Below are 13,269 nucleotides of genomic sequence, written 5' to 3'. Positions count from 1 at the left end.
AAAATAGTTTAGTTGTTCCCCAATTCTCTTTTTTTGCGTCGCCACAAGCCGAAAATAATTTTTGGCTAGACCGCCCGTGAGGACAGCGAAAGTGTAGATTTCACAGATTTTTTTCAGCGCCTATCGACTGCAATAATATAGCTCATGGAATTCTATTTTGCTACAAGTTACAAGGTGTATTCAGCTAGTTCACAGACAAAATATGGAAACTTCACCTGAAATATTTTTCATATCAGTGTGATCAGAGGAGACCCTTCTCTTCGACCTTAATTTGCATATAAAAAATTAACCAATCTGTACGAAAGAATTCTCAAAATGCAGGCGTTAATGGGTCTAAAAACATATCAGTGCATAGTTTACATGTGTCCTAAACCCTTTTCATAGGCAAACAGAAAAAGGAAACTTTTTCCGACGGGAAGTCGAGTTGACCCCTCTTAGCGAAAGCAGCACTTAAGTATCGTATTCAGTTTAGTAGTGTATTCAGCGCAGATTGCATAAATGACTGACAGCTGTTTAATGACGAACCAATCGTTTAACTGTCTTGTGTTTACTTGTAAGAACTTCAATATTTTCGTTGATTTTTTTTTTATCGTTTCAACTTAAAAATCGACCACGATTTTCCATTCCTTAAAAACTTATTGGTCACAGAAATAACATCGACGATGTTCGAAACTAAAGTGGGTGCAAAGTGGAACAGCATTTAATTATAAATCGCGACAAGAGCTAATGCAAAATCCGACAGGTATTATAACGTGTGACGATTATTACACAGTGCAACATAAGACGTATGCACTTCATCTGTATCCAAAATAGTATTTCTAAAAAAACAAAACTCTCTAAGCAATTTTGAACCTATAGGAAAACTAAGGCTAGTTTATTCCTTTCTATGCAGCAATTTTTTAAAATCTGTTTATGAAGATCTAGAAAATTGTTGGGTCTTTTTTAGTTAAAGCTCTAAACCACCTGTTATGGCATTGTTGAACAAACAACCAAAATACAGAGCCCTGAAGAGAGTAAGTTTGTTCCTATTCTCTCGTAAAGTATAACCTTCGAGGCGAAAATTATCTTTTTTAAATTTGCTAATATGTCTTTTTAATGTAACTAAGCCAAAAGGGCGATTTTTTGGCGTGTCTTTGTTGCTGTGACCTCTGATGTGCGTGGCTCCTACTTGGGTGGGCGACTAAAACCTCCCCTTCGTTGCAAGTCTTTCTCCCTCTTAAATTTACACAATTCCTCTCGAAATTTGTTTATTGTTTGGTCTCAAAAAATATCCTCGCTGAAAAGTTGATAATCAACGGACCGAAATGCTCTTGCACTTTGAGAGAGCTTCATTTCAAGATGAAGTCACTTTTAGCAGGTAATCAATTTTTCACGAAACTTTTGTCATTTGCGTATAGATTTAAAAAAAATCCTCATGTCATCTATTTTAAAAGAAAAGTAATATTTTCCAAATCATTTCTAGACATATTCAGTGAAAACTGGTTAATGAAGTGTTAAAAATCCATCTTAAATTCGATTTGCCGCGCGATAAATTTACATTGCTTCAGCCGTATATCGACTGGAAGGCAGAACGTATTTTCTATTCAGTCTTTTTCTTTCACGCTTAGCACAAATATTTGATTGTTAGTGGCTCTTTAAACTGTAGCATAACTTCCTTTTCATCCACTTCTCCAAAATGTGTAATCGAGCGACAAGATAGAGAAAGGGTTTAGAAACTCTCATAACTTTCTTCATCCTGTGTATCAACTCAATGTAACATAGTCGTGAAAGCTTACGATTTGACAGATGTGTGATCATGAAGGTTTTCTTAAATGCAGAGCCAATTAAAAAGCATGCTATAAAAAAATAAGGTTGGAACCATAATTTTTGGAACTTACTCAAGCTTTTAAATTTTTTTTAAGTGATAATTTCTGTTAGGCTCACCCATGGCAATTTGACATTCCCAGGAAGTACTTCAATATCGCTCCAAAATTTGCGCTAGTCAATACCTGACGTTCCTTCAATTCTTCCGTCTATAAGAATTTTTTTTTGCTGTTAAACCTACAGATAATATATGTTATAGCTTTCTTAAGCTGGCAAAGCGCTTCAAAGCTGATATCAAATGAAAGTCAGGCTTAATGACAAAGAGGGAAGAAAAGGAAATTTTTTACCTCGAAACGGTTGCGTGTAGAAGCTTGTTTAACTAAGGACACACAGAGCTTATCAGGTAAGAAAAAGATGCAGAAATTGCTTTTCAAAAGTTTTACATTTCTACCTTATTTCGAAGCAATAATGAACTGGAATTATAAACAAGAGACGGAAAAGCAAAAGAAAACTCATAAATATCAAAGACTTACCCTCGTTTCCATCCGCAGGGAAGTGAAGCCATCCTCCCCACAGAACTGTTATGGAGAGGAAAGATAGAGATAGTTTGGAGGGAATCTTCATCCTTGAAGAAAATACTTGTACGTGTGTATCGTTTACAGTGAAGCAGGGAAACTCTACCGTCAAGCTTAAATGCTACTGGGCGAGACGAGCTTTGCGTCACAAAAACTTTTTTTATGTAAAATAGCTAGTGACTCATTGAATGTTTTCAATATTTTTTCCATTCACGTGGATTCAGTAATACTTGTCCTGTATTTGCCGCGATAGGCTAAAACAAGCTATTTCAGTAGCAAATGGATGGAAAGCGTCACAATGTTATAGAGAAATTTATACTAGATTAATACAACTATGCTATTATATTCCTACAAATTAAGTAAATTAATTATTGCAGTTATCTAGCATTGACCATTTCATCATCGAGATGTTAATTCTAAACAAATGAAGCCAACCATCCACAGCTGCTTGACTCTGAGCAAACAAATTATCAAATTAAGCCGACAAGAAAACGCGATAAATTTGCATAAACGAAGACTTCCTGAAATAACAATTTACGCTTCGCGGATGGAAAATATTTGAAACAATTATATTAAGGATGATAAAACATGCATATGAAAAACTGAGATGATATTTCGGGAAATGGTACTAATATTCAGAATGTTCATGTGTTTTGTTGGAACTTATAATGTTAGATATTGTTAAGTCATGTGGGACAAAACTTCAGATCCGAGTACGCGTGCGTATCTGGTGTCAAAGTAAATTGTAGAGATGTGTCATAAACACATTGAACGGACAAGAGCATATCACAAATTTTTGCCTTCTTGTATACTAAAGAACTGAACCGAGAGACATGAGTGCCCGGTCGGGCGACCCGCAATTTTTTTTCAGTCTGATTTCACAGTAACTTTTTGTTGGCGCATACCAGTGCTTTTGGGTCGAGATTGGATCCCGTAACTCTAGAAAGCTCAGCCGATCGATCGGACTTCAAACTCCGTGATGAGATCGCGCCAAGTGATACCGATCCAAGATATTTTGTTTATTTTCCTCAGATGAATAATTAATTGTTAGATGAACCTTAAACTTATTATCAACAGGTTTAAGTAACCGCATAGACACCTACCGACTGCAAGCGTCAATGTAATTCTTTACATTGATAAGAGAAATATGGCGCCTCTGTAGAATGCATGCTACAAATTTTTTTCGGGGCCAGAGTTCCTCATGTTGGCCAGGAGCCCAGTAGTTGGAGCGTTCAACTACCCTGTATTATTGCCACGGCGTTTTTTACAGACAAGTCTATTTTTAGTTTGAATTTACTTGACTCTCCACGAGATTAAGATTAATCGATCCCCAATCAAGATTAGAGCTTAGTTAATTTCTAACTTTACCCGTCAATACAACAAGAGGAAAATGGCAGAGAGATGCAAGGATTTTTGCAATAGTTCGAGTGCAGATTCGTGTGAAGATTTCGAAAGCACTTCGGGAAGCAGGAGTTCCGAGGACAGTGTTGACGATAATGAGCCTGAAACGAAAACGGCTTCGCGTTCGTCAAGTTTTAAGTTGATAATGTAAATTGGCCTCCGTAAACAGTTCCTAAAGTTGACGTTTCGAGCGTTGGCCCTAACTCATTTTCATTCTGAGAAACTCTTTACATTGGCAAATTTACACTATCAACTCAGTTGATAAAACCGATCATTTAATACCCCTACCGACAAAGCACTACAGCTTCTTTAGAAAAATACCCCGTTTATTCGTAAATGTAGAGTCATTTAGATAAATCCTTTTGCAACGTTGACATTTGTTCATCTGCCGTTGCTGTTAAAAGCGTCTTACCAGAGCAGTACAATCAAATGCATTAAAATGTTTTTGATGACACAAGTTTATTACGAATATCTTTGCAAGGAGTGGCTAAAATATAAAAAAAAAGCATTTATTTTATGTAACCTAAAAATCACTTGATTTGTGTTTGGGCAAGCAAAAAAATAAAACGAAATTATCCTTCAGTTAGTGAGTCTAATAGGGTACAAAAGGTTTTGATTCTGGCAAAAGAAGTATCCACTGTTGTGCTACTTGTATCTTCAACTGCATCAATATTTCAACTTTCGACATCGTTCATGATCCTTTTTTCCTCGTGATCTTTCAACTTATCCTACTCAATCTCCCCGCTTTCCTTAAAGCTTCCAAGTTTTTGCCTTCAGGAAAGTTGACACGAAGTTCTTTAGAAGCTGTTAAGAAGTAATAATGGAGGAGAACATAGATACTCCTAAAAGCACTCCTGTGGCACGCAGCAGTTCCATAATAATGCTTCCAACATCAGAGGGAGCTTGTCCTAAAGAGGAACATATTTTAGTTAGATAAGCATCGATAATGCTAAAACAACGGGGCGTGGCTTGACTTCTATTCTTCACCCCGACCTCGTGTGCGACGAGTCTACTCTTGCAAACAAAATCAACAAGGCATTCGTCAGCGTCATGGAAGATTACTCGCCCTTAACTGACTGTGTGCGCGTGGATATGGACGACGATCAGCCTATTTCAGTCAATGAACACTCTGTGGCGCTCAAACTTTTTGAAATCAGCTGCGCACGCGCCGGTGGGCCGGATGATCTCCCGAACTTGGTATTAAGGGAACACGCAGGTATTCTGGCGGCATCAATTGCAGAAAATCTTAATACCTATTTCCTCGAGTGCAAAGTTCCCCAGGCTTGGAAGATTGCCGACGTTCCACCTCTCCCCAAAGCACCTACAGTCAACGACATCAATAAAGACCTAAGACCCATTTCACTGACATCCACCTTGTCTAAGGTTACGAAGGGCTTTGTTATCTATAAGGAATTGATACCAATACTGTTATCGGCCACCGATGTCGCACAATTTGGATTTATTTCTGGTTCGAAAAGGAATTAATGTTTTCATACGATGAGGAAACCAGCCCATATAGGAATATAAAACCGAAAGGAAAAAAAAATAAAACGAGAAAATTCTTGCTCAAACTTGCTGAAAGTCAATGAAGAAGCACTTGTCAGGCATACCGGTATCACCAAAACCAAATCATTTCCGGCGGAAATTTCCGAATGAATGGTCTGGACCTACCTTACTTGCCCTGTCTCTCTCGTATGGGTCCAGGCCGGATATCATTTTGTTCGCGGAGCTTTTGCTTTTACGAGAGGTTTTCTATTCCTATGTGTTCTCCTTTATGAGAACAAAGCTCGACTGAAGCTTGGATCGAAATAATCGCACTTGAACGGAATCAGTAACTTATATACACAAACCTTATTTGAGTTGTAAATACAAGAAATTAATGTAAATATTGTCAAACTTCTAATCAAAATGTTTTCAACTCTCTAACTCAAAAAATGAATCTTCTATTTTAACGGCCTACCGCTGACTCCTTAGCTCTATCTTCCATATGTCTGTTGACTGTGTAAGCCTTCGGTATTTCTGATATAAGGAACAAGAACAAAACCAAGAAGGAAACAACAAACTGGATCGAACGAAAACAATGAAAAAATGATTTAACAAATAAACGTCGTAACGATGGTCAAAAGCTGTGAAAAGTCAATCTATTGGTTTTTTGGTCAATAGCAGGAAGAGCTCACCATATATGTTTTAACTATATCAATTAAATATATGTATGAGGCAACACGTGATTTTAATTGACTTTTCTGTTCAATTATTCATGGAAATCTAGGGTTAAATACAGTTAACTTAATAAAAAGAGACCTCTTTTCAGATGGTAAAGCCTATCTCCTTAAATAACATTCTTTTCATATCCATTGTTAAATATCTCAGTATTTGCATACATTTTAAAATGCTGAGCCGCACCTCTAAAAAAGCTTTAAAATTCCGAATTCTGATAGTAAATAATCAAACGGAATAGATGATTTAATGGCATTTCGATGAATACATGATTCAATGGCATTTCGATGAAAACATGGTATTTTACAATAGATCAAGAACTACGAGATTGGCTCCTGAGTGGATCTACATTCGGCGATAACGTTAGTTCACACATAACATTCGCGTAATCGCTTTTAAGGATGTTTTATTAAATATTTTTTTAATGTACAGGGTTTACTACAACACCCTGTCACCCACTCAATTTTATTAAAAAAAAAGTGCAAAATCTTACAGCACTAAAGTCAATGAAATGCCGTTTTTCCATCACAGACAGAAGAAAAAAAAATGCAATGTTGTGCTGTGGACGAGTGGGTGAAATGCTATCAGGAATAAATCTGGTCTACTATACCAGAATTGATCTTTAACCGTAATGTTTCAACAACTTTGTCGCTAATTGTAATGTAGAATAACATGAGCTGTTTTTCCCCTCAAGATTCTTAGTCTAATCATTATGAATATTCAAGCTCCATAACATTATCTAACTTGTTGTCATATCTAATCTTTATTAACCCTTTAACTCCCATGAGTGACCAAGACAGAATTTCTCCTTACTATATCCATACAATATCATGTAGACAAGTGACGAGAATAAAGAAAAATATAAATTGTGGGATTACTAATTGATCCGATACCAAATTCTCCAAGCTAACATAAAGAGAATCATTTGGCAGACAGTAAGGAGAATTACTAACGAGATCTTGGGAGTTAAAGGGTTAAAATCACCTGTGCATTGGATGGCAAGTGGTTTGGTTGTTTTCTCTACAGTAATGTGATGATCACCTGACCATGGCCAGCCTTGTTGTAACAACATTCATTCTGCTGATTGTTTCCAACATTGTAGGATCCACCACCACCCCCACAGGTATTTGAATAATCAATTCCACTGCCCCCCCCAGAGTATCCTCCTCCTCCTCCCCCTCCTCTCCGCCGTCCCTCAGCTCCACCTCCTCCGCCAAACCCACCATAGATGTAGAGATACTCTGATCTCCCACCCACCCCTCCCTGCAGAAATCCCTTACCACCCTCTCCACCATATCCCTTGTTTCCATTGAAATTCTTTCCACTTCTTCCACTGGAGTAAAACCCGCCACCACCACCACCTGAAATATCAAGATATTAATTAAATTAGAAAACTTTTGATGGGGATATCGTGAGATTATGGCAGAATAAATATTTTGCACGAAATTTTAAAATTACTACCAAAATGCTGAAATGCTAAAGATTATTGAAAAATATTCTTACCTGATAATCCATAATCAGCAGTCTGTGCACCATGTCCATTGCTCCCCCCCGGCCATGATCTGAACCCAGGATTCCCTGTCGTGTTTAAGCTGGCGTCACATTCTGTATGTCTTGAATGTACATATAGTACCCCTCCTCCGCCTCCAGCTATTATCAAAGGTGTGTTGGCTCCTCTCACTACAAATGTACCTCCACCACCTCCAGAAGAATAAAGCCTCTTGTTTATTCCTCCTTCTTGACCAACAAGTACCCGGATGACTTCACTCTTGTTTAAGCGGAATGTTCCAATCATTCTTGCTCCTCTTCCGCGATACTGAGAGCTGTCAATCTGCAGATCGTACCCTCCAGCTGCCCCTATTACTTCTATTCTGTAATCACCAGTGTACGGCACAGTCCACTGTTGAATACCGCTTGACAGATTAACTTGTCCGTCATGATCCTGACCTGCGTAGTAAGTTCTGAGCGATGTTGGGCCACATCTTCCAGTGGCATTGAGATTTGAGAACACGGCTTTGAATACTGAGAGGAAAACGTAAAATTGACATCCATCTTTTTATTAAGTTGTAATGTCATCTTTATCTCGAATGTTTATGTTTAGTCTGGCAGCTGGTATAATGATCAGCTTAAACAGCTGAGAGAACAAATACGTATCATTAAGCTTGTTAAGGGCAGTTCAGATCTTAAGTTTTCCTACTCTGGTAAAGAAATTTGAAAGTAGTTTGACAATTTGGAGGAAAATATGGGATACGCGTTATTTATCACAGAAGGAGTCTTCTCGTGACGAATATAATTTCTGAGCACTGATCGTCATTGGGTTTTTTGCGTGAATTTTTGTGTGAACCACTTCAGCGCAATTTATGAAGAATTCTTCTTATTTAGTTCCTGGTCATTACCACGATTCAATCCTAAGCTTATTAAATGTAAATCCGTACAACCTCGATTTCGTAGATTTCAGGTTGTTTCGGTGTTCATTTGGTAGAGAGAAGGTGTGCTTGCATAGTACTTAGGATAAGTATTTCCCGTTGTCATAATTTACATTGAATGATAAAGTACCTGTCTGAACTGCAATGATCGAAGTAAGTGTTCATTTTAAACGCACATTTTATTAGAGTTTATCTCTGGCGCCGTTTCAAGGGGATCACGCAAATCGTTATCAGTTAAACTTCTGAAAAAACTATTAAAAAAAAAAAATTACACAACATTTCTTATACTTACAGCAATTGAATCCCGTTTTGCATTTGCATGTGTAAGAGCCGTCTGTGTTATTGCAACTTGCATTATAGTGACAGCCAAGGATGTGGCTGGTACACTCGTCCACATCTAAAAAGTTTGAAAATAAACAAGAAAAGGTTGGGAACATCAAAAAAAGAGATATCTACACGATGTTGGGTGTGGTCAAAAGTACTCAGTTGGCAGAGCCTGAAGCCTGTCTCGTTTGGTGGGCCGATGTTCACAGACAAACAATTGCTCTCTATGAGGCACTCATATCTACAGTCATGAGTCATGAACTCCTCCCCCATTGGCAAGTAAATTTCTTTAAATACGTAACGTTGAGGAGCACGTTCTCCTTCTGATCTCTTAAACCTAAGAGTTCGGCAGCCAAAATCTGGAGGCATTGGATTCATAAGAAAAAATGTCATCAGAATTTCAGCTCGAGAAATACTTATACTCTGATCAGAAACGTGAATACTACTGCTAGAGCGATACATATCAGATATTACAGAATTTATTAGTGTACCTTAAAAACACTTTGGGTCAGCACAAAAAAAAAAAAAAAAAATTAAAAAGAAAATAAAATAAACAACAATACTACTTTCAGTCCGTTAGTTAATGAAACACAAAAAAAACCTTTTAAAGTGACTTTCTTGATAACAGAATAAAGAACGGGAAAAAAATTGTTGCTGTTAGATCTTCATGATAGCCTTTTACATTAAAAGGGCTTTTGGTATTAAGGTCGTTCGTAAAAGATAGCTAAAAGATAAATCAATTAGGTTTCAAACTTATCGTTTCGCGTAATGATGCAAGAGATCGTTTTACCATAAAATTGCTTTAAAAAGAAAATTTTCAGACTTTAATATGAATCTTGAGTTTCTTAAAAATAAAGTGTTTTTTTATTACGAGGTAATTTTCACACTACAACTGTGTGTTCCATCGGTAGCCAATATCGGATTGTTTACTTTCCCTGCAATCTTAACAGGTTTAAACCTGTTTGAAAACTCTGGTTGGCTTATGTCGCCTTATATATAAAATACATGAAAATATGTTCAGCCTGAATTGTAAAACTCTATGTTATTTTAGCTAGGGGAAGAAACCACCTGTTTTGGTGTTAATGAGCAAATAGAATATCTGATGTTTGTCTTTGTTAATGCCTGGCTCCTACTTAAATGGTCGACCAAAAACTCTCCCTCTTTGCAAATCGTTCTTCCTCTTAAATTTCGTTTACATACGACATCTTTTAGTCTCAAGACCTATCGTGCAGAAAAACTGATATTTAAAGGAACGAAATGCAGTTTGGGAAAGCGTCGTGGTGTAGGGCATGCCATGATGAAGGTTTTCTTAAGTACGAGGGCTCAGCCAGTGCGCTTCGCACGCTGCAGCTGAAGAGTGACTAGCAATAAAAGATATGTGCTACGCGTGAAACAAAAAACTGATTAGAAAATAATTTCTGCCTTCCCGTCGATTTTTAGCCGAAAGTTTACTGAGAAAAATTTTGGTTAATTTTTTTAACTGAAAAAAATATAGATTGGCAAGTTTTTCTCGTCATTTCAACTCAAAAGTCAACAACAATTTTCCATTAATTAAAAACTTATTGATCATAGAAATAACGTCGACAATGTTTAACCTTATGCCAGCATAGGTGTCAAAGTGAGACAGCATTTAATTACGTAAAATAAGTAAATAAGTTAAGTAAATAAGTTAAGTAAATACTCTCTAAGAAATTTTGAACCTATAGGAAAACCATGGCTGGTTTATTCCTTTCTATGCATCAATTTTCAAAAAAAATCTGTTCATGAAGATCTAGAAAACTATGGGTTTTTTTAGTTAAAGCTCTAAAACACCTGTGATGGCGTTGTTGAACAAAAAACCAATATAAATAGCCCTGAAGAGAGTAAGTTTGTCTTTATTCTCTTGTAAGGTATACCCTCCAAGGCAGAAATTAAATTTTTTGAATTTCCTAACTGATGTCCTTTAAAAAAGGGAGATTACTCGGCACGTCTTTGTTACTGTGATCTCTGATGCACGTGGCTCCTACTTTCCCTTCTTTGGGAATCTTTCTTCCTCTACAAATTTAGTCTAAAATTTACGGCCGAAATTTGTTTTTTTCATTTTCTTAACCGAAAAATAACACAGATTGGGCAAGTTTTTCTTGCCATTTCAACTTAAAAAAATACCACAATTTCCATTCCTTAAAAAACTTATCGATCATAAAAATAACGGTGACAATGTTTAACCTTATGCCAGCTTAGGTGCTAAAGTTAATGCAAATTCCGACAGGTATTACAAAGTGTGGCGATTATTACAAAGTACTACAGAACACGTATGCACTTCACCTGTCTCCAAAATAGTATTTCTTGAAAAACACAACTCTCTAGGCAATTTTGAACCTATAGGAAAACCAAGGCTGGTTCATTCCTTTCTATGCATCAATTTTTTTTAAATCTGTTTATGAAGATGTAGAAAATTGTTAGTTTTTTCAGTTAAAGCTCTAAACCATTTGTTATGGCGTTGTTGAACAAAAGCAACCAAAATAAAGAGCCTTGAATAGAATAAGTTTGTTCTTATTCTCTTGTCAGGTGTAACCTTCAAGGCAGAAATTAAATTTTTTGAATTTCCCAATGGGCGACTAAAACCTCCCCTTCGTTGCAAAGACTTCTTCGTCTCAAATTTCATTTACATTCATTATCTTTTGTTCTCAAGAACATATAGTGCTGCAAGAGTGATATTCAGCAGACCGAGATGTTCATAGTGTAATCAAGCTAAAAGGGCAATTATCTAGTATGTATTACTACTGCGATCACTGATGCACGTCGCTCCCGCTTGGATCGGCGATGAAAACCTTACCGGAAGGTTTTCGTCTTCCCGGAAGATTTTCGTAAAGTGTTAGACACTTTATTTCCTCTCGAAATTGGTTTAATGTCTGGTCTCAAGAATGTTCGTGTTGAAAAGTTGATATTCAACGGACCGAGATATTCTTGCACTTTGAGAAAGTTTTAGTTCAAGATGAAGCCACTTTTGGCAAGTAATTAATTTATACTTTTCATGAAACTTTTGTCAATTGTCAAAAACTCCAAATTTTTAAAATTTTCTGACAAAATCTTCATGTCAATTAATTTTAAAAGAAAAGTAATATTTTCCAAACCATTTCTAGAAATCTTTTATCAAAAACTACGAAATCAAGTGTTAAAAATCCATATCGCCGCGCGATAAATTAATGTTGCTTCGTCTGTAAATCGACGGGAAAGCAGGAAGTATTTTCTATTCAGTTTTTTCTTTCACGCGTAGCACATAGATTTGATTGTTAGTGGCTCTTTAAACTGTAGCATAACTTCCTTTTTATTTACTTCTCCAAAATGTGTAATCGAGCGATAAGGTAGAAAAAGGGTTTAAAAACTCTCAAACTTTCATCCTCTGTATCAACTTAGTCTAACATAGTCGTGAAAGCTTACGAATTGACGGATGTGTGATCACGAAGGTTTTCTTGAATACAAAGCCAATTGAAAAGCATACTATAAAGAATAACACTGGACCATAATTTTAAGAACTTTCTCTCGCTTAATTAATAATTCCTGTTAGGGACATCTGATATCGCTCCAAAATTTGCGTTAGTCAATACTTGATGCTGCTTCAATTTTTCCGTCTATTAGAAATGTTTTGCTGCTAAACCTACAGAGAGTATATGTTATAGCTTTCTGAAGCTGGCAAAGCGCTGATATAAAATGAAAGTCAGTGTTAATGACAAAGATGGATAAAAAAAAACTTTACCCCGAAAACGGTGACGTGTACAAGTTTGTTTCGCAAAAGACACATAGAGCTTATCAGGTATTTTAACGTAAATTATAAGTTCAACTTGGTACTTTCTACTGATATAATTAGTTAGAAGTCAATGAAACAAATAACTTTGAATAAGATGCAGAAATATGCTTTTCACGAGTATTACATTTCTAGCTTATTTCAAAGAATAACAGACTGGAATTGTAAACAAAAGAGGGATGAGCTAAGGAAAACAGTTAAATATCAAAGACTTACCTTTGTTTCCATCCGCAGGGCAGTGAAGCCATCCTCCCAACAGAACTGTTATGGACAGTAAAGATAGAGATAGTTTGGTGGGAATCTTCATCCTTGAAGAAAATACTTGTACGTGTGTATCGCTTACAGTGAAGCGGGGACACTCTACCGTCAAGCTTAAATGCTACTCGAAGTTGGCAGGTTGCGTAATTATTTAAAAATTGTCCAATTTCGTAGCGATTGTCTCGTTTCTCAAGTTAATTTAAAAGCTTTTTAATATATTCCTTCCATTTCTTCTTTGACAGGAATATAAAAATAGTTTTATAACTTCAGTTTTCTTGTCATTTTCAACCATTCATAACTTTACAAGATAATTAGGTTTCTTCAAAATGTAAATTGGTCTCCGTAAACAGTTCCTAAAGTTGACGTTTCGAGCGTTGGCTTTAATTCTTTTTCATTCTGACGAAGGGCTAACGCTCGAGACGTCGGCTTAGAAACTCTTTACAGTAGCAAATTTACTCTATCAACTCAACTGATAAAACCG

At 36.5% G+C, this 13,269-nt stretch overlaps 1 protein-coding gene across 1 annotated transcript; it reads right to left on the bottom strand.

Annotated features, from left to right (window-relative positions):
* Positions 1 to 6,302: 6,302 nt before the first annotated feature.
* Positions 6,303 to 12,837, bottom strand: LOC131772703 (ALK tyrosine kinase receptor-like). The gene is made up of 4 exons (XM_066166563.1): positions 12,747 to 12,837; positions 8,715 to 8,819; positions 7,500 to 8,018; positions 6,303 to 7,357 (listed from the first exon to the last, which is right to left on the bottom strand). The coding sequence occupies exons 1-4, from the start codon at positions 12,835 to 12,837 to the stop codon at positions 7,017 to 7,019; spliced, it is 1,056 nt and encodes a 351-aa protein (XP_066022660.1). The 3' UTR covers positions 6,303 to 7,016.
* Positions 12,838 to 13,269: the final 432 nt, after the last annotated feature.

This window comes from Pocillopora verrucosa, chromosome 5 (assembly GCF_036669915.1).
Source record: "Pocillopora verrucosa isolate sample1 chromosome 5, ASM3666991v2, whole genome shotgun sequence".
Taxonomy (NCBI): Eukaryota; Metazoa; Cnidaria; class Anthozoa; order Scleractinia; family Pocilloporidae; genus Pocillopora; species Pocillopora verrucosa.
Note: the sequence above shows the minus strand (reverse complement) of the source record. Positions and strands in the feature narration are given on the sequence as shown.